The following is a 22,098-nucleotide window of genomic DNA, read 5'->3' as shown; positions in this document are numbered from 1 at the left end:
GATTCTGCATGTCTCTTTCCACGAACCTTTGAGTTTGAAATACTCCATATTCTCTGTGCACCAAAATCATAGAATTCTAAGGCTGGGGATAACCATAATATCAATCGAGTCTGATTTTCCCACTATGTGGATGAGGCAATTGAGGTCAATATAAGGAAATATGCTTGGCCAAGGTCATACAGCTTGTTATCTTCAGAGCCAAGACTAGAACATTCATCTCAAGCTGTTAGCGTACTTTTGATACACCCCTGGTCTCTCTAAACGAGAGTTTGGAGGTTTGGCTCGTAGGGGATCATCACAAAACAGATACAGAGCTCATGAGAAGCAGTTTTCCTTTGGATATCACACTTAAAAGCAAGCGGTAAAATGACAGCTTAGAGAATGAAGGAATTTAATTGGTAGGTGGACATTTCCCTTCCATGTCCTCCTGCTCTTACTTTCTCTGTGCTGGTCCCCTGTGCACCTATTGCTTTAAGAATCACTTTGTAAACTAACTTGGACTGATTGTATCTCCTGAAAGGATATGCACACAGCTAATGTAAATAGTGAATTTGTATTATAGAAATGTGAGGCCTATTTACATCCCTGGTAATGAAAGAAGCTCAAGAGAATGACTTGTTGGGAGTCAGTGAGAGAAAAACCTAGACAAGGAATGGCCAAACCTTTTCTGGAACAGAGACACCCATACTCAAAATTCTTTAGTTTCCCTTTTGTATCATAACTGCAGATCAGAATATAGTCTATGCTCTAAGAAAGTCTTCTTTGCATTTTTAGTGAGGAGTTTTGAACATATTCAAGAAAACTGCTTGAATTGTGCTGCTTGGAAGGGCAAGGTTCCTGAAACCAAAACCACAGGAAAGATGCTAGACTTCCAAATGGAGGTTCTGTGGGCAGGAGGTCTGCTAGGGTACTTCACAGCAGCAGGCGGGAGGGCTGGAGCCCTATTTCAGCTGCTGGAGAAAGAAGGCAGTCAGTCCTTGTTTGTTGCTGATTGGCAAGACCAACTCACCCAAGACATTGAATGTCACCACCTCACTGTGCTGGGCCCCCAGGTCATTGTTGGCCTTGCAGAAGTAGTTTCCAGAATGTTCTGCAGTCAGGGAGAGGTTGAAAGATGCTCCTCCTCCAGAGGGGGCCGAGCTGCTCCCTAGGGTTACATCTTCATGATAAAACTGGTACCAGATGGGGGGAGATCCTCTCCGGGCCTCACAGTGAAGCTCCACCATGTCCCCCTCCACAGTCTGGGCCCTGGGAGCCCTAAGGGTGAGGACAGCGTGAGACACTGGAACTGAAGGAGAAAAAAATAGTTAATTATCACTTCCTACTATTTAACTACGCTCTTCCATAGGAAAGACATTTCAAACAGGGAAATGCTTTTCTCAGTTTTTAGTGACCTTGTGACACCACTCAGGACTCAGCTATAATTTCTTCAGATTGGAAGAAACAACATTTGTGTTGTGCTCTATAGAGTTTGGAGTACCTGGAGGCACAATCTCAAATGTGTTTGGGGAATCTGAAAACAAAGATTAAATTGAATCTCGATAACTGAGAACTCAAAAGACAACCGGGGAAAAGGAGAAATCAGCTCAATGGAAAATAAGGACCAGGAGAGACCTGTTGCCAACATGGCCAGGGAAGAAACTGACCTTGGGTCACATCAGAAATGAGGCCCAAAAGAGAACGAATATTGATTATTTCATTTGCTTACTTTTATATTCATTCATCCTTCTACAAATAATTGAGCAATTAATAACTGTACTACTTGCTGGGGTTTTAATAATGAGAAAGACACAGTCCCCAGTCTCATGAAGCCTATAATCTAGAAGAGACGGTAGGCAGCAATTAAATAAAAATACAAATATAGAATTAGGACATTGATAATTGATATGAAATAAAGAATAGTGTGCTATGAAATGTATAATACTAGGACTTGATCTAGTATGAGTTAGTCAGCAAATGCTTCCTCATTAAGTGATATTTGAAATTAGCCAGGTGAAGAGGGAAGTAAAGAATGCACCAGGCAGGCAAACAGTATGGGCAAAGGTTCTCAGTCAGGAAGAAAGTTGGAACTTTTGAGTTATGGAAACAAGGTTATAGCAGCACTAAGGGTCTGAACAGATGGGTCTGAAGACTACCATGAAATAGGAGGCTGGAGAGCTAGGCAGGGCTTCAGGAGCCACAGTGAGGATTTTGATCCTTCTTCAGGGAGCAGGGGGAAGTCTCTAAATGTCTCACTACAGGGGCATGAGATGATCAAATTTGTCTTTTTAAGACCATTATAACGTCAGTCTGCAAAATGGGTTGCAGTGGGACAGAAGTGGAGTGGAGATGTGGAATTGCAGTATAATTGAAATGATGGTAGGTTTCTCTATGAGAGTGGCAGTAGAGATAGAAAGAAAAGATCCAAGAAATATTTAGGAAGACAAATCAGCAGGACTTAATGATTAACTGGCTGTGGAGGGTAAGGGAGAGAAATGTCAAGGAAGACTCTTAGGTTTCTGCCTTGTATATCTGGATGAATGGCTGTGTCTTCACAAAGGTAGGGACGCTTGGAGGAGAAACAGGTCTGGGGGAATACCATGAATTTAGTTTTAGAAATGTTCAGGCTCAAGAGCCTTTTAGGCTATTTGAGTGGAGATTTGGCATATGCAGGTGCTTAAGTGGGAGGTCTCCATTGGAGATAGTTTAGGAATCACTTATAGATGACATCCTCAGGATCATCCAGAGAAGAAAACATAGATGAGAAGAGAGTGCACATAGGACAAAGCTCGGGAACACATCAATGCTTAGTTTGTCTATACAAGGAGGAGCCAGTAAAGGAGACTGAGAAGGAGGGGCAGAGAGACAAGAGCCAGGAGAGAGTGGGGTCAATGAAGCCAATGAAGGGCGGATTTCAAGAAGGAAGAAAAGGTAAACAACACGGGTTACTTCGGAGAAAGCAAGTAAGATGAGGAGTAGAAAATGGCCATTGGATTTAAAGTCCTGGAGGCCATTGGTGACCCTTGTGAGAACCATTTTTGTAGAAAGGTCAGGAGAAACCAATGTATTATAACCCAGTGGGTAATAAGGAAATGGAGACAACAACCTGTGTGGTTGACTTTTTTTTAGAAACTTAGCCTTAATAGAGCTGTGGCTGGAGTCATAAGTAAGATCAAGTGAGAGTTTTTCTTAGACATGGGAGAGATGTAGCATGTTAAATGTCAATGGGAAGGATCCTGTAGAGAGGCAGATGTTGGGGGACATAGGAGAGAAAGTGATAATTGGTTATACAAAGTGTCTGAGAATGCAAGAATGGGTTGAATCTAGAGATCAGATGGAGATCTTGACCTTTCATAGGGAACAGAGTTCCCTCATACCTTAGGAAGAGGAGGGGTGAGTTACCAGATGGATACAGTGACAAACATTCAAAGTTGTGGTGGGAGTCAAGGGTGTCATTGTCTGGGAGGGAGTAGAGGTGTTAATGAACTGTGGTTCTTCTGAGATGTGAGAAGAATAGTGATTGGAGGAGTTGAAGAACCAGGTAGAAGGATAGGAGGTTGTGGTCAGATAATTGGAGTGTTGTGTGTATGTGAGAGTGAGTGGCTGATGTGGAGAGGATGACACAGCCATGGTGTTGAGTGGATCATCCATGTGGACATTAGAGTCATGGAATGATGGCAGAATGTAGGGTACAGACAACATAGACTACGAGCCTGGGCATGTGGGCAAGCGAACATGACCTGGAGGTCAGCTTATGACAGGGCCAGGTGGGAAAAAGTACTTTAGCTGAGTGGATTAAGGACATGTAAGAAGTCAGGAGAATTATGTTGGGAAGTCTTTTAACAAGAGTTCTCAGTCAGGTGCTGAGCTGCTGTGGGGCAGGGGCAGGAGAAGCTAGAGAGAAATTCATGAGCCAATGAGACAATGAGTTGGCCTTTTGATTGATTGACAGACAGTGGAAGCCCCGACTAAATCTCTTCTGAGGTGAGACATGCTGAACTTCTTAATTTCCTTTCTTGCTGATCATGGTTGACCAGGACATAATTTGTGATTTTAAGGCCTTTATTCCTATGTTAGGGGAGTTTGGTCATAATGGCTGCACTGTTGCTACCAGGAAAGGCATAGCAAGCAAAGGAAAGCTGCCATTTCCTGGAAATGTAGAATCCAGAACTCCTGGATGGAGGCCTGCTATGATGTCACACAGCAAATGGCCCTATGGCACCTCCAATCTTGGCTACTGGGCAAGATGGAGAGATGGTGTGTTCCTGGTGTGCTATAGTTAGAAGGGTCAACTTACCTCTGACACTGAGTGATACTGTGTCACTGCGCTGAGACCCCCAGCCATTGCTGACCACACAGGCATATTTTCCAGAATGTTCTTCAGTCAGAAAGAGGCTCAAGGAAGATCCTCCAGAGGGAGTTGAGCTGCTCCCCAGGATGACATCCTCATGATAAAACTGGTACAGGATTGGGGGAGAGCCTCGCTGGGCCTCACAGTGAAGCTCCACTATGTCCCCAACCACAGGCTGGGCCCTGGGAGTCCTGATGGTGAGGACAGGGCGAGACACTGGAACTGAGGGCAAAAATGAGTTAGTTGACAGCAATATCTTTTCCTATTTTTTAAATTTCATTTTCCAGAGACTATCTCTGTTGAGTATTAGGTGACACTTTCTAGATCTTCCTATGTATAAGAACACTCACTCATATCAACACACAAATAAATACACTAAAACACACACACATGCATGGGATCACAATATGCATACTGGTCTACTACAAGATTTTTCCCCTTAGCAACATATCATGGGCATCTTTCTATGTTATTACTTAAAGATCTATCTCACTCACTTTTAAAAATCAGCTTTATTAGCATATAGTTTACACACAATAAAATACAACTCTCTTAAATTTACAATTTGATAATTTGGGTTAAATATTCCTTGATTATTTTTAACAATCAAAGCCTTCCATTGTATGGATTTACCATAATATACTTAAGCAATTCCCCATTAATGGATGTTGAAGTTGTTGCTGTTTTCTAACCAAACAATGCCACATGAAACAATCCTGTATCTATATCATCGTATATTTGTTCATGCATTCTTTATAACAAATTCTTAGAGGTGGAATTTCTGGCATGAGGGATAAGGGCATTTCAAATAATGATATATAATGCTAAAATGTTCTTCGAGAAGTTTGGACCAATTTACACTTGCACTAATGGTATATGAGTTTCTATTTCCCCATTCGCTGGTCAATTATAGTCATATAAATGTAGAGGTTTATTTTTATTACTTATTCTCTTTTGCTAGTCCTAAACTCTACAGTTGCTCCATCTGAGCAATTCACTCACTCTTTCCATATGAACAGGTCACTTTAGTGACCCTACAGTCTATTACTTGACTTTTCATGGACGACTAGTGAACTATAATCCACTAATGATGAGTTACTGTCTGTAAAGAATTCAAACAATTTGCAAAATGGAAATTTTGAAATCTATCATTAATTTTTCAAAATTATCAAGTCAATTCTTCTTTGTTTTCCTCTATGAAATAATAATAATTATGAGAAAATTATTGTTCTTTTATTTCTTCTTCTCCCTCTGACCCACAGTTTTTTTTTTGTATATTTTTTTACATTTTCAGTATTTATAATAGTTACTTTCTATTCTGTAACTCTAATTTTCACAGTTGATTAGCGTTTGTTTTGATATCTGAATCAGTGGTTTTCAACCTCATCTGAACAATAGTCTTGTCCGAGGATGAGTTAAAAAATATGGATTCTAAGGCCCCATCTGAGAGACTCTGAGTTTAATTGGTCTGGAGAGGGTTTACTAATAAGTCTTTTTTCAGTTCCTAGGTGATTCTAATATGCAGCCAGGGCTGAGAACTCCTGATTTAAATAGATTCAGTACTCATATTTCATACCACAATTTGCTCATTTCGAGGCTTTTAAATTGATTCATAGCTTGGCTGCCTGGATTTTGTCATCAAGTAATTTTTTCAGGAAGGGTTAATGGGTACCTGAGTCTCTGCATGTTTCAGAACGCCTTTTTGCTTTGACGTAAAATTCTCAGTTCTCATTCCTCCCCTGAAAGTGCAAGTCTGGACACCACCCCCTCTTTCTTTTAGCACTGAAGTCTGTGGAAAGTCTAAGACAAACTTGATAGTTTTTCTTTCTGAGATGACGGCTTTTTTTTCTTTTGCCACAATCATATGTACACACACTTCTTTTATTTTTGCTGAGAAAGATTTGCTCTGAGCTAACATCTGTTGCCAATCTTCCTCTCTCTGTCTTGTTTCCTCCTGTCCAAAGCCCCAAGATAGTTGTGTATGGTTGTAAGTCCCTCTAGTTCTTCTGTGTGAGCCCCACCTACAGCATGGCTACTGACACACAAGTGGTGTGGTTCTACAACTGGGAACTGAACCCAAGCTGCTGAAGACAAGCACGCCAAACTTTAACCACTAGGCCATCAGGGCTGGCTCCACACACATATATTTTTAACCTTGAAAGTCAATACCACACGAGGATATGTCTTTTCATCTACATATTAAAGTTTTCTTCACTTCAGGAAAAATTTTTGTTACAACTTTGAGCTTTGTTTCTCTCTTCAGTTTGGTTTTCTAACTTAGAGACGCTTAATTATCCACACAATGGGGTCTCCATTGTCTGATCTCCATATTTAATTTTTTTTTCTTTTTGCCTTTATTTCTGTGTCTTGCAACTGTGTGTTCTGTACTATTTTCTCAATCCAATTCTTCATTCAATTAACTGTTTTCAGAAGTATACATGCTATTCTTACTGCTTCAAATTTGGATTTCATTTCTAAAATAACTTTATTTTCTTTGGTTTTTCTTTTGAGCTTCACTAGATAAGTTTTTATTCTCTTCTGTTATCATATCTTATTTAATCTTAAAATTTCTGTTTGTACTTTTTTTTTTCTGGAGTTCACATTTTCGTTAACTGTATTGAGAATATCCAGAAGAATTTTTTTTTCTATTTCCCACAGCAATTCTACTTAAAAGTATTGTGTATGATGTGTCCTTTCTTTCCCTTTTATAATTTTAAATGCATCAATGCAAAGATTCCTCTATCGCAGTTTTTTTGTTTATAGCTTATCCTTCAATAAATAAAGTTATATTCAGAGTCTTTTATCTGCTTGAGAATGCTGTGAGATTGTGTTTTGGGGGTGTGGGTGTGTATTTCAGTGACCCAGGGCTGTTGATAGAGTCAAAATGTGTATATAGAATCAGAACACATTCCTGTGAAATCTCTGTGTCTTTTCTTTGGGGTGCATTCCCTCAAATAAAGTAGATTATTCTGCCAGAAAGCCTGCCTGGCTCACAGTGAAGCTTTTCAGCTCACAGACAACTTGTTTGCTAATTTAGAGCTCATTTATTTGTCCAGTTGATACAAGCAGATGCAAAGATCAGTGTTCTTTCCCTGCTCTTCTCTTCCTCATCTCACCTCAAAGACCTTTCGTTCATTGAATTGCAAATGCTGACTGAGGACTTCCTCTGTGCCAGACACCAAGCAGGCACAGGGATGTAGAGGGGACCAAAGCTGAGGAGGTTCCATCCTCATGACGCTTACATTCTGGTATTGAGGCAGACAGACAAGAAACAGGAAATAAGGAGGTTTTAGATATTGCTAAATTCGAGAAGAAAATAAAAGATGATAATGGGATAGAGGATGCCTTAGGGCTTGGGGCTTTCCTAGATAGACTGGGTTCTGGCTTTGGAGTCTGGGTCTCAGAACATTTGATTTTCTTAAATAATCTCTTTACCCAGCAATTTATTTGGGGAAGGACTTCCTTTGGTCATTCTTGATTTCCATGGTCTGAAACAGGAGCTATCAAGGAGCAAGTGATCCTTCAGATTCATATGTTCCAAGACAAGACCATAGTAATAGGAATTCCAAATGGGCTCCTGTGTTCCCAAGACCGCAGACTGTTCCTGCAACTCACCTAGTTGACAAATTCTGACCAGACCACACTTCCGGTTACATCACACTGACTAATTTCCACTTCTGAAACCCTATATATACCTCCCCTAATTCTCCCTGTGAGCCAGGATGAGACTCTGTCAGAAGGATGCTCTCTCTTGCTCTGCCAAGTAGGGGAGCCCAGTTCTGCAGCACACACAGGGTCCCTGTAGTCTCGTGCAGGGCTTTGACAAATGCTTCTCAGCCTCTTTCTTGCCTCATTTCTTCCAGAGCTTCGTAGATTCCTGGTCTTTGGGTTGCTGTTCCAGCTCAAATTCCAGAATTCTGGGGCTAGAAGGATGCTAATTATTATCTAACTTTCAATAAGTGGAAACAGTAAGACAAAGAAAGTTTAAATGTTTTGCCCAAATTATGAACTAGCTATTTTCATAGCCAGAGCTGGATTTCAGGTTTTCTGACCCATGCTTCTATCAGACAACCCAGGCAATGTGTTTTTCACATACGTTGTTTTTTTCTAGGAAAACTCAGAGTTCCTGCTGTGCCTTGTGCTTTTTTTTATTACCCTAAAAAAGTATTTTCTTAAACGTAGTTCATTATGTGTCATGTTCTCCCAAGTGACTCTGCTGTCTTGTCCATAATTTGCTGAACTAGAGGTGGGCAGTTCATTCAAGAACAACCCATGTATTGACTTTCCAGTGGCCCGGGATGTTGTTTATAGGCTAGGCTGCCCTACTGGTTAGACTATTAGAACCACCACTAGACTAGTTAGAACCACTAGTTAGCAAGTAATTATACCCATAAGCCCAAGGCAGTTGATGCTGGGGTCAGCAGAAGCTTTGAGTAAAAAGAAGTCATGAGATAGAGGGAACGAGAGTGGAGAGCACTTAGGAGCCACATGGGCAATGGGACAAAAGGACATAGAAAGAAAATAGTTGATGGGCCTATGAGTAGAGCGTAATGGAAGCTTCTAGGCTCATCAGGGATCAATATAATCTGTTTTTGAGAAATAAATTATATTCTGAGAGATCTCTCAGTTCTCATTCCATGAATCTAGATATGCTGTCTTTCTTGTTTTTCTTACTGCCTTGATATCATTACAGCAAACCGTCACTCACTGGGGACACCTGGGGTCTCTGTTTTCTTTTTTTTTTTTTTCCTAAAGATTAGTGCCTGAGCTAACAACCATTGCCAATCTCTTTATTTTTTTTTTAAAGCTTGGCACCTGAGATAACAACTGTTGCCAATCTCTTTTCTTTTTTCTTTCTGCTTTATCTCCCCAAATCCCCCCTGGTACATAGTTGTATATCTTAGTTGCAGGTCCTTCTAGTTGTGCCATGTGGGACACTGCCTCAACGTGGCCTGACGAGCAGTGCCATGTCCACACCCAGGATCCGAACCGGTGAAACCCTGGGTCGCCACAGCGGAGCGCATGAACTTAACCACTTGGCAATGGGGCCGGTCCCAGGGTCTCTGTTTTCTAGTGATGTAAAATGTTGTAATAAACCAGACTCAAGATTTTTCTATCATACTCCTGCTTCAGTGAAAAGAAAACTAAACGTCCACTCTACTAAACAAAGATCCAAGTGTAAACAGGAGCAATTTCACTCCTAAAATGACAGTTTTTTGATGGTTACGTGGGTAACCATGAGCTGTATGTCTATGATTTGTACACTTTTCTGAATGTATGTCATACTTCAAGAAAATTTTTAAAAACATAATATAATAAAATGGCACTTAGTTTAATGGATTAAGACAAGGCATCATAGAAACCCCAGAAAACCAAGGAGCTGGTTCCCAGGAAGCCATTTCCTCCCTTCCCTTCACCTTCAGCCCTCTCCAAACCTACTATGAGAGCTGGAACTGCTTGGGAACTCCTTGGAGAAAGTAAGGTCTTGCCCACGCTTTGTCCACATGACTACGCTTGTAGCTAAGTTAATATGTAAGTTAGTGGGGAAATATGAGATGTTTCTACGCATCGAGTTAAGAGAAATTGGCTTGGGAAATGAACATACAGGGCATGAGAAGATAATTTGAGAAAATACATTCATTTGCTAAAAGCTGGAGAATGTACTGAGCTATCTTAGCAGTCTGGCTGAGCCAGGGCTGGATGAGGACTGAGGCCCACAGACAGCTGGTTCTATGAGAGGGGAGCCAAGTGGGACATTAGGTTGATTTGGGTAGGAAACTGAAAGGTTCACGCAGACTTCTGAAAGGGTTGGTGCAGGTAGCATCAGAAATGAGTGACTGGCAGGAATCCAGGGCTTACCTGTGACAGAGAGGCTAATGGCCTCACTTTTATGGGAACCAAAGCCATTGTCAGCTGTACAGTGGTAGTTCCCAGAGAGCTCTGAGGTCACAGAGAAGCTGAAGGATGCTCCTCCTCCAGACGGGACTGAACTGCTCCCCAGGGTGACGTCCCCATGATAAAACCGGTACTGGATTGGGGGAGAGCCTTTCTGGGCTACACAGTGAAGTGTCATCAAATCTCCCTCAACAGCCCAGGGCCCAGGAGGGCTGAGGGTGAGGACAGGATGAGACACTGGAACTGAGAGAGAGAAAAAATTAGTTAACAGTTGCTTCTGCCACTTACGTAGATTTCAACCTGCGGCCAGTGAAATGTCTCATCTCATCTCCACTGGCCTCAGGGTGGACCAGCTGCCTCCCAGGCTTTTCTCAGCAGCTCTCTCCTGTCCTCATGCTGATCTTTTCCTTTCCCCTCAGACCTCTGACCCCTTACCCTCACCTATCTCCCCTTTTTAGGTGACCTCTCTCCTGTTTTCCAGAAGAAGAAGTCCTTTATCTTGCTGCCATCAGACTCACACCCTTACCTATGTCAGCCCCTTGCTCCTCCCCTCTGCCCAGGGACCCTGGAAGAGCTGTTCCTGTTCTCACCCAAGGAGTACCCTTCCTTTCCTTGACCCTGAGCTCAGCTCCCTCTGTCTTGGATGTAAATTCTCTGCTTCTATTGGCTTCTTCCAAACACCATTTAGATGCATTTAACTCTCTCCACATTAGAAAAACAACAAAACAAACCAAGACAATGCTATCTGCATTTAATTTTCCCTATCATCCCTTTTTTCTCTTTTCTGTGGACAGACTTCTGCAAAAAGTGGCCTACATTTATTGTCTCTACTTCTGCACTTCATATTTATTTTTTTTGTCCATTACAACTTGGTTTTTATCCCCAACAATCTACTAAAGTTGATTTTTCATGTTTATGATTATAATGATGATTATAGTAATAATAATAGATACTTATAATGATAATATAGTGCTTTTAAATATGTCTGGTGTATGTGTATTTGTCATATATAATTTGTAAATAGATGTATGCAGACACTAATTTAACTATCAAAATAATCCTATGAGGCAGGTACTATTATTGTCACTATTTTACAAATGAGGAAACTGAGGCCCAAAGGGGATAAATTGCACAGTTAGTAAGTGGTGAGCCAGCAGTCAAACCCCGGTATTCCAGTACTCATTTGTGTTCTTCTGCTTTTGTATTCAGTGTTTTGTGACTAAATTCAGGAGAGGTGGCCCTGTTCTTAGCTTTCCTCATCTATCAGCTCTGCCTTATCTGAATTAGCCTGCTATCTTTTGCTTAAAACACTCTGTCCTTTGGTTTCTGTGGTACACACTTTCATAGTGTCTCTCCTCTCAGCCATAATCCCTCTCAGAGTCCCTCCTTCTCAGCAGAGGCTGGCCTGGGGTCCTGTCTGACTGTGCACTCTCCTCTTAGTCCATCTCCTCTGTTCCTGGCTGCTCCCCAGACTGGCCCTTCTACCATCCATTCTTCACCCTGCGACTGGAGTGAGGTTCCCCAGTATTAAAATCCTTCACAGACCTCAGATTACCCTTAAGAATAAAGCCCAAGCCCTTACCACTGCTTCTAAGTCCTAATAACCTGGGCCTGCCTCCCTCCCCCACCTCATCCTACCCCTTCCAACCATTTCGCTCTATGTTGCGGTCAATGAGAAAAGATCTCCTTCCAGTTCCTTGAACATTTCTTCCTTCCCTCACCACAGTTCTTTAGCACGTGACTCAACCTGGAACACAGCCTCTTTCTTCCTTCCTCAACCTCTCCCTTTTCTTGGAATGTTTCTATTCACCTTCAGGTCTCAACTCACACATGAACTCTTCTAAGAAATGTCCTCTCAGCTCCCAACTCAGGTTGAGGTGCTCTCCCATTTGCCCCACAGCCTCCTGGCACTTCTCTCCCTTGGATTGGTGTTTGCCCTCTTGCTCATGCACATCTGCTCTTAGACCCTAAGCACTGTGTACACAGGGCCATGTTGGTCTAGTCTGATGCATCCTTGGACAGCAGTAGAGCCTGGCATACAGCATATACACAACAATTATTTAATAGGTGAATAAATGAGTCATTGTATAGAACTTTATACATCTCTGAGAGCATTTGATAATAACGTTACTGACTCCAATTTCCTTGGGCCTCTGGATTCAGAAGCATAGTTTCTCTATCTCTCTCATTTGATGTCTCCCTCCAGATTTTTCTGATCTTTTGCTTTACATTCTTTTGCACATCTATTGTGGGAGGGGCTAGATTTTAGCTTGTCTCCAGCTTGATTTTGTTTTTTTACAGAAGAGGAAATCAAGGCTGCTTCCAGAACCAGCCGGGACTGTACTCTCTTCCACTAGTACAAGCCCAAATCACACTGTCCCCTAAAATTGGGCTTGGAATTTGGCTGTACATAGATGCACAAAACTGAGACTCAAGGCTCAACAGAAACTACTTAACTTCATAACTGGTTGACAATTCCCTTCATGGCTTTTGAGGTATCAGGCTTAGCAAGCAGAGGTGAAGTCATCTCTGTTCACGAGAGGCTCTCTCTTGCCCTGCTTCCAACTGCTTCCCTGTCTATTTCTCCCTCCCACTGTTGCCTAAGCAACTCCAAAAGTGCTTAAGCGAGAGGGACACCTTTTGAGTAACTGTGACCCTGCTACCTGTCTTTGTATCTTACATGGTTTTGTACACTGTTCATGATCAATATCTGATATTAAAGGGACAGGAGACACCTCTGTGCCCCTGGGAACTGATTTTGTCGCTACTGAGAATAGTTTACTAAATAAAAATCAGGCATCTGAGGATTCACAGACAAGTGGAGAGAAAGAGAAAAGCATTTGGCTCCTCAAAGGTTGGGGGCCAGGAGAGAGAAAGTGCTGTGCAGACAGTCAGGGGAGTAGTGGCACCTGGGCAGCTCAAGGAACGAGGCTTGAAAGCAGCCAACAGCTGTTTCAGTGAGCCAGGGAGTCTCGAAGGACATGGGGTTAGCCTGAGAAAGAAGCAGAGGAAACTGGAAGGTGGGAATGCGTTCGTGGCGGGGTTGGTGAGAGAGGCCAGGGCTGGGTGATTGGCAGAATCTAGGACTTACCGATGACGGAGAGGTGCACTGCTCTGCTGCGCTGGGCCCCCAGGCCATTGTCAGCGGTGCAATAGTAGTTCCCAGAATGCTCTGCAGTCAGAGAGAAGCTGAAGGAACTTGTTCTCAATGAAGTGACTTCTATCTCCTTGAGAAATACATCTTCACGAAAAAACTGGTACTGGATTGGAAGAGAACCTCTCTGGGCTTCACAGTGAAGTGTTACCATATCTCCTTCAAGAGCCCGGTCCCCAGGAGGGCTGAGAGTGAGGCCAGGAGGAGATACAGGAACTGAGGGAGAGAAAAAAATTAGTCAACAGTTGCTTCTGCCCCTTACTGTCGATTTCAACCAGTGGCCAGTGAAATGCCCCATCTCATCTGCTCTGGCCTCAGGGCGGCCCAGCGGCCTCCCAGGCTTTTCTCAGCAGCTCTCTCCTGTCCTCATGCTGGTGTTTTCCTTTACCATCAGGCCCCTTGTCCTCTCCTGTCTCCCCTTGTTAGGTGACTTCACTCCTGTTTTCTAGAGAAAATGCCACTCTTGGGGGAGAAGTCCTTTATCTTGCTGCCACAAGACCCACACGCTTACCTCGTTCCTTCCCTCTGCTGTATGCCGGTGGAAGAGCTGTCCCCTACCTGCCCAAACCATTTTGAGTCTTCTTGTCAGTCCCTGTTCTCTATTTAGCCCTTCACTTGGGTTGGTCTCAGGGCTCTGCCCTTGACCCTTTTTCTGTCCAGATTCTCATACTCTTCCAGGACCCTCTCCTCTGTTCCTACAATTTCCCTGCATCCAGCCTGATCCTCTCTCTTTACAGGTGAAAAACGGAGTTAGGAAGAGGCTAGGACACCTGCCTGTGGCCACTCAGCAGGCTGTTTTCAGGGCCAGGCAGGACCTGGCTCTGTCTCCTGACTCCTGGTCCAGTGCTGAGTCACATTGTCTCCTTAAAACTGGGCCTGGAGTTTGCCATGAATGGAGGCAATGGCACAGGGCTCCACAGAAGCTGTTTTCCTCTCACCACCACAACAACCTTTATAGCTTTGATGGCAGGATGGCATCAGATACTAGTACAGGAGGTGATGATGTCTGAGGTTCTCCCTACCACCATACTTACATCTTTGGAGTAACTATGATGTTGCTACCTGTCTCTGTATCCTGCACGGATTTGCACATTGGTTATTGTCAAAAATTAACTTGATTGAGACAATATATGGAGGGATACCTCCACCTCCCTGGTAAATAGAAATGATTTGTGAGCTGCTGAGGTTGATTCAGTACTTAAGTATCTGGGGATTCAGAAGACAAAGGAATAAAGAGAGAAAAACAGAGTTCTGCAGATGTTGGGGACCAGAGAGAGAGAAAGAGAGAGCTGCTGCAGACACATTAAGCGTCTGATGGCATCTGGGCTGGTTAAACAATGAGACCCACCTGGTCTGGTTGCATAGTGGTTAGGTTCCTGAACTCTGCTTCAGCGGCCCAAGGTTTGCAGGTTCAGCAAACCTCCATTCATCAAACCATGCCATGGTGGCATCCCACATACAAAACAGAGGAAGGTGCCACAGATGTTAGCTCAGCACCAATCTTCCTCAAGCAAAAAGAGGAAGATCATCAACAGATGTTAGCTCAGGGCCAATCTTCCTCACCAAAAAAAGAGTGAGGCCCACAAGAGGTAGACACCTGTTCAAAGATCTGGGAGCCAATGGCAACATTAGGATGGTGTTATGAACTGAATAGTGTCCCTCCAAAATGCATATGTTGAAACCATAAGACCCAATGTGACAATATTTGGAGATAGGGCCTTTAGGGAGATAATTAAGGTTAAATGAGATTATAAGGGTGAGGCTTTAGTCAGACAGGACTGAGGTCCTTATAAGAAGAGGAAGAGACACCAGACATCTCTCTCTCTTTCTCTCTGACCTCACGTAGAGGAAAGGTCATGTGAGGACACACTGGGAAGGCGGCCAACTTCAAGCCAGAAAGAGAGCCATCATTAGACACCAATCCTACTGATACCTTGTTCTTAGACTTCTAAGAACTGTGAGAAAATAAATACATGTTGTTTAAGCCATCCAGTCTGTGGTGCTTTGTTATGGCAGCTTGAACAGACTAACACAGATGACTTGCGGAAGAGAAAGGAAGCAGGTAAGAGAGTAGAGATTTGTTGGGTAGCTGTAAGAGAAGGACTGGAACCAGGAATGGCTGGACTTTTGTTGATTGACAGAAGAATCAAGAACTATTATCTAAGTCAGGTGATGCTGAACTCTGTAATTTCCCTTTGGCCAGCGATTGCTGATCTGACAGTATTTAAACCCTAAAAAATTTTCACAGCTATGTTCAGGGAGTTTTGTTCAGACTGTATGCTTTTCTGTTGATGATTCACTCTAAGGAATTCCTCAGTTCCTGAGAATGTGGTCACAGGAAGAAGCTCAGAACTCCCAAGCAGAGGCAGCAAGCCTGCTGTGATCCCACATGAGCCAAAAGCCTGTGATTTCTGTAGCTGGAGTCTCTAGACTATGGGGGAAGTGTGCAACCTGACTCTGGCTGTGACTTCTGGTGGTCAGAGTTAACTCACAACTGACAGAGAGTGGCCTCTCCTTGCTGGCTGGGCCCCCAGGCCATTATCTGGACACAGGAGTCATTCCCAGAATGTTCTGTGAGCACAGAGATTGAGGGATGCTCCACCTCTATAGGGCTCTAGGGTCCTCAGGATTGCAGCCTCATGATAAAACTGATACAGGATGGAAGAGAGGCTCCCTTGGTTTCCCAGTGAAGCTCTACCACTTTCTTCACAGCATCCTGTATCCTAGGGGCCCTAATGGTGAAGAAAGGATGCGTCACTGGGGCTGAAGGAGACAAAAAGGTGGACAGGGAGGGTCCCTGCACATCCTTAAATCACTGAGGCTTATCAAGAGACACGGAGCCAGAAGAGACCTGGTTCTAACATCCTATTGGTTCTTACTTTATTCCCAGGAGCCATTTCTTTAAACTAAGATGAAACTTGTAAATATGAAGGGTTTGGACACAGGCCAATCACTGAGCGTTTTCTCTAACCTCCATTTCTAAGAGTTTACAAAACTTCCCATGTCCCACAGCCCCTTCTATCCCTAACTCCCCCTCCTGCTAGTCTCTGACTAACTCTTGGTAGGTTATTCAGAGTATTAAATTATTGTTAACTATCAATATCCATTCCCACTCAACTACGTTGTGGTCTTCACTAAGTTTGATAACCCATTCCTCAGACAATATCTAGCAGATGCACCTTTCACATTGATGGTCACTGGCTTGCTGAGAAAGGAGAGGCCACCATTGTTGGCTTCACAGTAATACTCTCCAGCATCGCTGTTTTTCACCATGGAGATCTTGAATTCTGCTTCCAGGGAATTCTGAATCTTTATTTTCATACTTTCCTTGTTTGATGTTTTGTACCAGGAGATTCTGACAAGCCCTGGGACTCCATCTACTGAGCAGATGAGGACCAATTCCTGTCCTGGAATCACGAACTCTAAGGCAGGGCGGGTGTGTATTTGGACCTTGGCAACACCTCCTAAATGGATAAAAACGACATATAGGACTCTTAGCAATGAGATACTCATGGCTGGAAAAGAGTCACAGGATGGGAAGGGCTAAAACTGCTGATCCAATGTGGATTGTTGGCCTGGGGTGGGATTGGGCTTGTTCCTTGAGAAGAAGGGGGAAGTGGTGGGGAGACCATGTTCCCTCCATGGCTTGAGAGACCTTCTACTCCATAATGATCTTGTGGAGTACCTGGCTCAATGAATAGAGGCAACCTTGCCCACCTCCCTTGATGTCCTACCTATCCCCTAATAGGGCATGGACCAGTCATTCCTGAGATTACACCCAATGCCCAACAGTGGCATTCTTTGGGGAAAGTGGTGGGGTTGTTGAAGGGGGCAGGGGGACTTTGCAACAGAGGTGCTTGTCCTGGAGCTGTGGTCACTGCAGTGGCTAGATGAAAATCAATCATTGGCATATACAGTAAGCTTGCTCTCAAGGAAGCACTTCTTAACTCCTCTAGCTTGTCAGTTAAATGGTCAGAGGCCGTGGACTCAAGCAAGTCCCTCTAAGTGGGAAAATCTGTGATGAAAGTGTTCCACTCTAGGTGTGCATGGTTTCAAATAATGATGTTGGCTTAGAGCAGTTCTCTTAGAGCAGGGCCTTTTTGAGTCATCCTGGGATCTTGAAGATCAAGATACCTGAACAGAGGGTAGATAGAGCTTGAGGCTGGGGTTCCATCAATTATATTGGGGGAGAGTCTATGCTAGAAATTACTGTGTTGCAACTCTTAGATAAGACCCTCTCCACATTCTCTTCATGGTCATTCCTTAAATTGGTGATCTAAGAAACACCTGTACCTGTGATTGGAGAATAGAATATTAATAAAATCTAGGAAGTTTAGGAGAAATAATTTTAGCACGAATTTTTTCCCCCAGGAATGAGAATAAATTTATGGAGTGTGCTACCACTTTCACTCCCTTCTTACTCAGCAAAGCATGCATCCCAGACTATATATGCCTTCCCAATGCTCAAATAGATTTCCTATGAGACAGGTCAAGTTTAATCTGGGGAGGCATCTGACCATTGTTTTGCAGTCATACTTGAAACCTATACAACTTCAGAGATATAGGAGAGAGCAATAGTGGGTACAACACCATCCCTAGACACATCAAGTTGGAACCATTATTCCTAAAGCTTTTGTACTTTAATTTTCTTGTTTTCAAATGTTCTTCTCCAGGCATCTAGCATTCTAGGAATCTGTCCATTTGGCTGAGCTGAGTCCATCCAGCCTAGCCAGAGGCCTCTACCATAGGCCACAGCTTATGCCTATGGGCCTAGCAAGAAAAGAAAAATGATGTCAAGAAAGAGAGCTTTCATAGGGCAAAGAAAGAGTTGTATCTCATGGCATTGAAAGAAAAAAATAATCTTCTGTTAGACTTTCTTGATTCTAAGCTCCTCTAAGATGTCCACAAGAACTGGGGTTTCTTCACTCATACCTTTCTTCATCCCATCCCGACAGGTATGAGAAGCACATTCCACATGGAACAGCGGCCCAAGAAGATGTGCAGCTCTGTCTGGCTCTTCCCAGCCCCAGCCCTGGTAGATCTCAGAACCCAATGACACTCACTCTGCACATATATCTTGGATGTCTGGCTCTGTTTCCAGACAAGGGAAGTCACTGCCTGTGCCTGGCACCAGTAAGACCCTGAGTCTTCTCTCCATATGGTGTTGATCTGGAATTCTGGGGAGCTGCTCCACCCTGACTGCAGGGTCTGTCCATCTTTGAAGAAGCAGAACTGGAGCCGGACATCTGACTTCTGTGAAGGGAGCTGGGTCTCACAGGTCAGGGTCACGAGTTCCCCCTCGATTGGCTGGAAGGAGCTGGCTTTCATCACAGGAGGTGGAAACAGCTCTAGAGAGAAAGATTACAACAGTCTCCAGAGCAATGAGGCTTGGAACTGCTCTGGAGAAAAACATAATTCATCCTCAGCACCCACATGCAGAACATACAAAAGCAGGCACAGAAAGAGATGCCACTTTTGACTCCTAGCATCCTTCAGCCCAAAGCACAGTTGAGCTTTCTCTGTTCCTTACAGGAATGCGCCCGGAGGTTCAATGGGATTCCAGTCCACCCTTTTCTTCCTATTCTCCCTTCTACAACCTCAGAGACCCTCCTTTGACTAACCCATTTCACAAGTAATGAAGTCTTTACCTTGGACTTGGATCTTGACTCTGTTTGAAACAACAGAGCTACTGTCTTTCTTAAATCCACTACACTTATATGCTCCATTGTCCTTCAGATCTGCTTGATGAATGTGAAAGTCAGAGGTGTTACTAAGGAATGCCAGCAATCTATCATTCTTGTATAGGATCACATTAGTCAGTGCTACTCCTGCCTTTGCTCGGCATCTCAGAACCACAGAGTCTCCTTCAAACACATAAAGTGGAGCCTGAAGGATCAGGGTAGCTGTAGGAAACACAAGACCAGTTATTCGTTTCACCCCACTGTTTGTACCTTCTTTTCATTATTATTCCAAGTAGATTTTATAGGAACACGGGCTGAGAAAAATGATTCTTAAAATAATTATCATTTCTGCTTTCTGATTTTAGAACGAACACACATGCCTTAAGAAAATTAGGAAAGCAGAAATGTAAATAAAAATCTCCAATCATCTCACCACCCAGACTTTGGTATATGCTTTTCCAGTTCTCCTTTCCATGTGCATGTATGTGAGAGTCTGTGTGTATTTTTTTATTTTTATGAAATTGGAATATTATTTATGTAATTGATAACTTGGTTTTCATTTAATGTGCTCTGAACACTTTCTGTCATCAATAGCACTACTGAACCTAGTTTTCCATGGCCACAAAGTTTCCTTCAATGGCAGCAATGTAATTTATTTAATGAGTTTTCTTTTCTTGACCTTTTAATGTCCTTCAATTTTAAGAGAGTATATCTATGATTGTTTCAGTAGGTAAATTCTTAAGAGGAGACTTGTCAGATCAAAGAGGATAAGTATACTATTTACTTCTTACTATTACACTGTTTCCTTGTTCACTAAATTAAAGAGCATTATAAGTAGGAAGACTCTGCTTCACATTCAAAACAGGTGGCTTTAGGACAAAAAAGGAAATGTTTCTTCCTTCCTCTCTCTCTCTCCCTCCCTATAGCTATCTATCATCTATCTACAAATATGAACAATCCTCATAGTGCTTATTATTCCATGTAAATTATCTAGTCTTAAAAGTTTACATAGATTCAGGAACTATTCAAATAAAGTAGCTTGTAAAAAATATACAAATTCTTCAGCCCTATTCTTATAAATTTTGATTCAGTAAACATTGGATAGGTTCTGGGTAACTACATAATTTCAAAAGTTTTTAATTCTTTCACTTTTTTCTCACCTTGAGAAAAGAGCAAGCTCACAGAGCTACTTTTTATTGAGTCTGGGGCCTGGCATCTGTACTCTCCAGAATCGTGAACCTCATAGGTGTTACTTGAGGTTTCGCTTATTTGTTTCCCCCTATAATACCAACGGTATGGTGTTGACATCTCTGGTCGCTTGAAATGAGATCCACTGCAAACCAGTTTCACCTTCTCTCCTGGGAAGGCAACGGTCCATGGAGGATGGACAGAAATCACAGATTTGGATGAAGTTGCTGAGGAGGAAAGAGAAACAGTCTGAGGTGGAGTTGCCTGCAGCCCCCATTACTGTGGTTTGTGAGGGACAGACTGGAGAATATGGCATTGGGAAATCTCTTAGAACACCCCCTGGGAAGGTCACTGATTGCTCAAGGCTATATGGCAGCCAGAGTACTCACCTACCCAGGGGACAGTGATTGCTCAGGAGATGGCAATGAGCAAAATGTTTCTAAGAGGGCAATAGCAGCAAGATTCACTGCCAAATGTCAATGGGAAAAAATGGCTTGTTAACCAGTTATGGAATTGAGTCCTAGAGAAAGTCACCCCCTGCCCCTGCCACTTCATCTGGTTCATAAAACCATAAGAACTTCTCAAGGAGTTATTAAAATCACAATTTTCCACTTTCCCTAAAAGGATAAATTATATTATCTTAAGATTTTGGCACTGAGAAAAGCTGGAAAGATTAACTTGTCTAACAGCTTCGCTTTATACATGACGATGAAAATGACCAGAAAAATCCTATCATAGCTAACTGCGGCAGAGCAAAGGATGGACAAGTCATTCGCTGGAATCCAGAGGTGAGCTAGACAAGGATGAAACTCTGGGCAGCAGATTTTGCACAAGGAGAGAGACTGAAGAGAGTTCTTGCTATTCATAGGTCCTCAAATATCCAAGACATTCTCTGACTGAGAAGAATGACAATAAGAGTCAGAACTAAGAGAGTATATGAAACAGACAATTTTTCTTCTCTCGCAAACTCCCATTTTTGTGTATTTCTTCCTTTTAAGGGCTCAGTTGTTGGATGTTCTCGTGCTCTCCATAGATTTCCTGGAGGATTTTACTCTTGAAACTGTATAGGATGCAATGCTGCTGCTGTATCTCCACAGTGTGATGTTTTCAGAGGAGTTTTTCTTGGTTGCTGATTGGAGAAAATCTTATCCCAAGCCCTGCGCATTTTGCCATGGAGTTGAAGATATCTTGTCTGGTTGACTGGAGTCCATTTGCAGTAGGAGTAAGTGTGGGGCATGGGAAATGCCAGGAGCTGCTTACGTATATGCCACTTCTTCCAGGGAGGTTCAGAGAGTGACCATGAAGCTATCCTGGCCCTTGGGCAATACCAGTAGACCAGGAGACACTTTCACATTCCTGCTGGTCTTGGCAAGAAGAACAGGAGATATTAGGGATCCTCTGACAGCCGTTACAATTGTTTCATATTTATTAGGGAGAAATTCTTACCCAGAGACACTGAAGGGCAAAAGGAAGGGGAACTCACCAAACTGTCCACTGATAGGAGCTGCAAAAAATAAAGAAAGAAATAAAGAATCAGAGATAAGCACAGAGTAAGAATTATTTGGCTTTTCAGAGGTAATACCTATTTTTTTCTGTCCATTTATTATTTTTCCATTAAAAATTCATTTTTAAAAATATAATAGTAATTTATTAAATGTCTATATATATTAGGCATTGTGCTTGGACTTCAAGATGAAAGAAAAATGGTATCTGCTAGTAAGAATTTGATTGGTGGGAGAAACAGAAACATGAAGCACAGTAATATAATTACCATATAAGATATAAGTTCAATAATAGAAACACACAGAAGGGCCACTCATCCCAGTGTATAGTGTGTGTGTGTGTGTGTG

The 22,098-nt window shown here is 42.7% G+C and overlaps 1 protein-coding gene across 3 annotated transcripts in view; it reads right to left on the bottom strand.

Moving 5' to 3' along the window:
• Positions 1–22,098, bottom strand: part of LOC100147378 (Fc receptor-like protein 5) — a 39,594-nt gene that overhangs the window by 8,175 nt on the left and 9,321 nt on the right. For all 3 annotated transcript variants that reach the window (XM_023640933.2, XM_023640934.2, XM_023640935.2), the window contains exons 2-10: positions 21,732–21,752; positions 20,221–20,475; positions 19,028–19,282; positions 18,443–18,727; positions 16,559–16,843; positions 13,317–13,595; positions 10,190–10,468; positions 4,277–4,552; positions 1,010–1,288 (exon numbers count right to left, since the gene is read on the bottom strand). In XM_023640933.2, the coding sequence (XP_023496701.2) occupies positions 1,010–1,288; positions 4,277–4,552; positions 10,190–10,468; positions 13,317–13,595; positions 16,559–16,843; positions 18,443–18,727; positions 19,028–19,282; positions 20,221–20,475; positions 21,732–21,752 (2,214 nt within the window). The remainder of the gene's footprint in view (positions 1–1,009; positions 1,289–4,276; positions 4,553–10,189; positions 10,469–13,316; positions 13,596–16,558; positions 16,844–18,442; positions 18,728–19,027; positions 19,283–20,220; positions 20,476–21,731; positions 21,753–22,098) is intronic.

Source organism: Equus caballus, chromosome 5 (assembly GCF_041296265.1).
Source record: "Equus caballus isolate H_3958 breed thoroughbred chromosome 5, TB-T2T, whole genome shotgun sequence".
NCBI lineage: Eukaryota > Metazoa > Chordata > Mammalia > Perissodactyla > Equidae > Equus > Equus caballus.
This window is presented reverse-complemented; position numbering and strand designations above follow the sequence as displayed.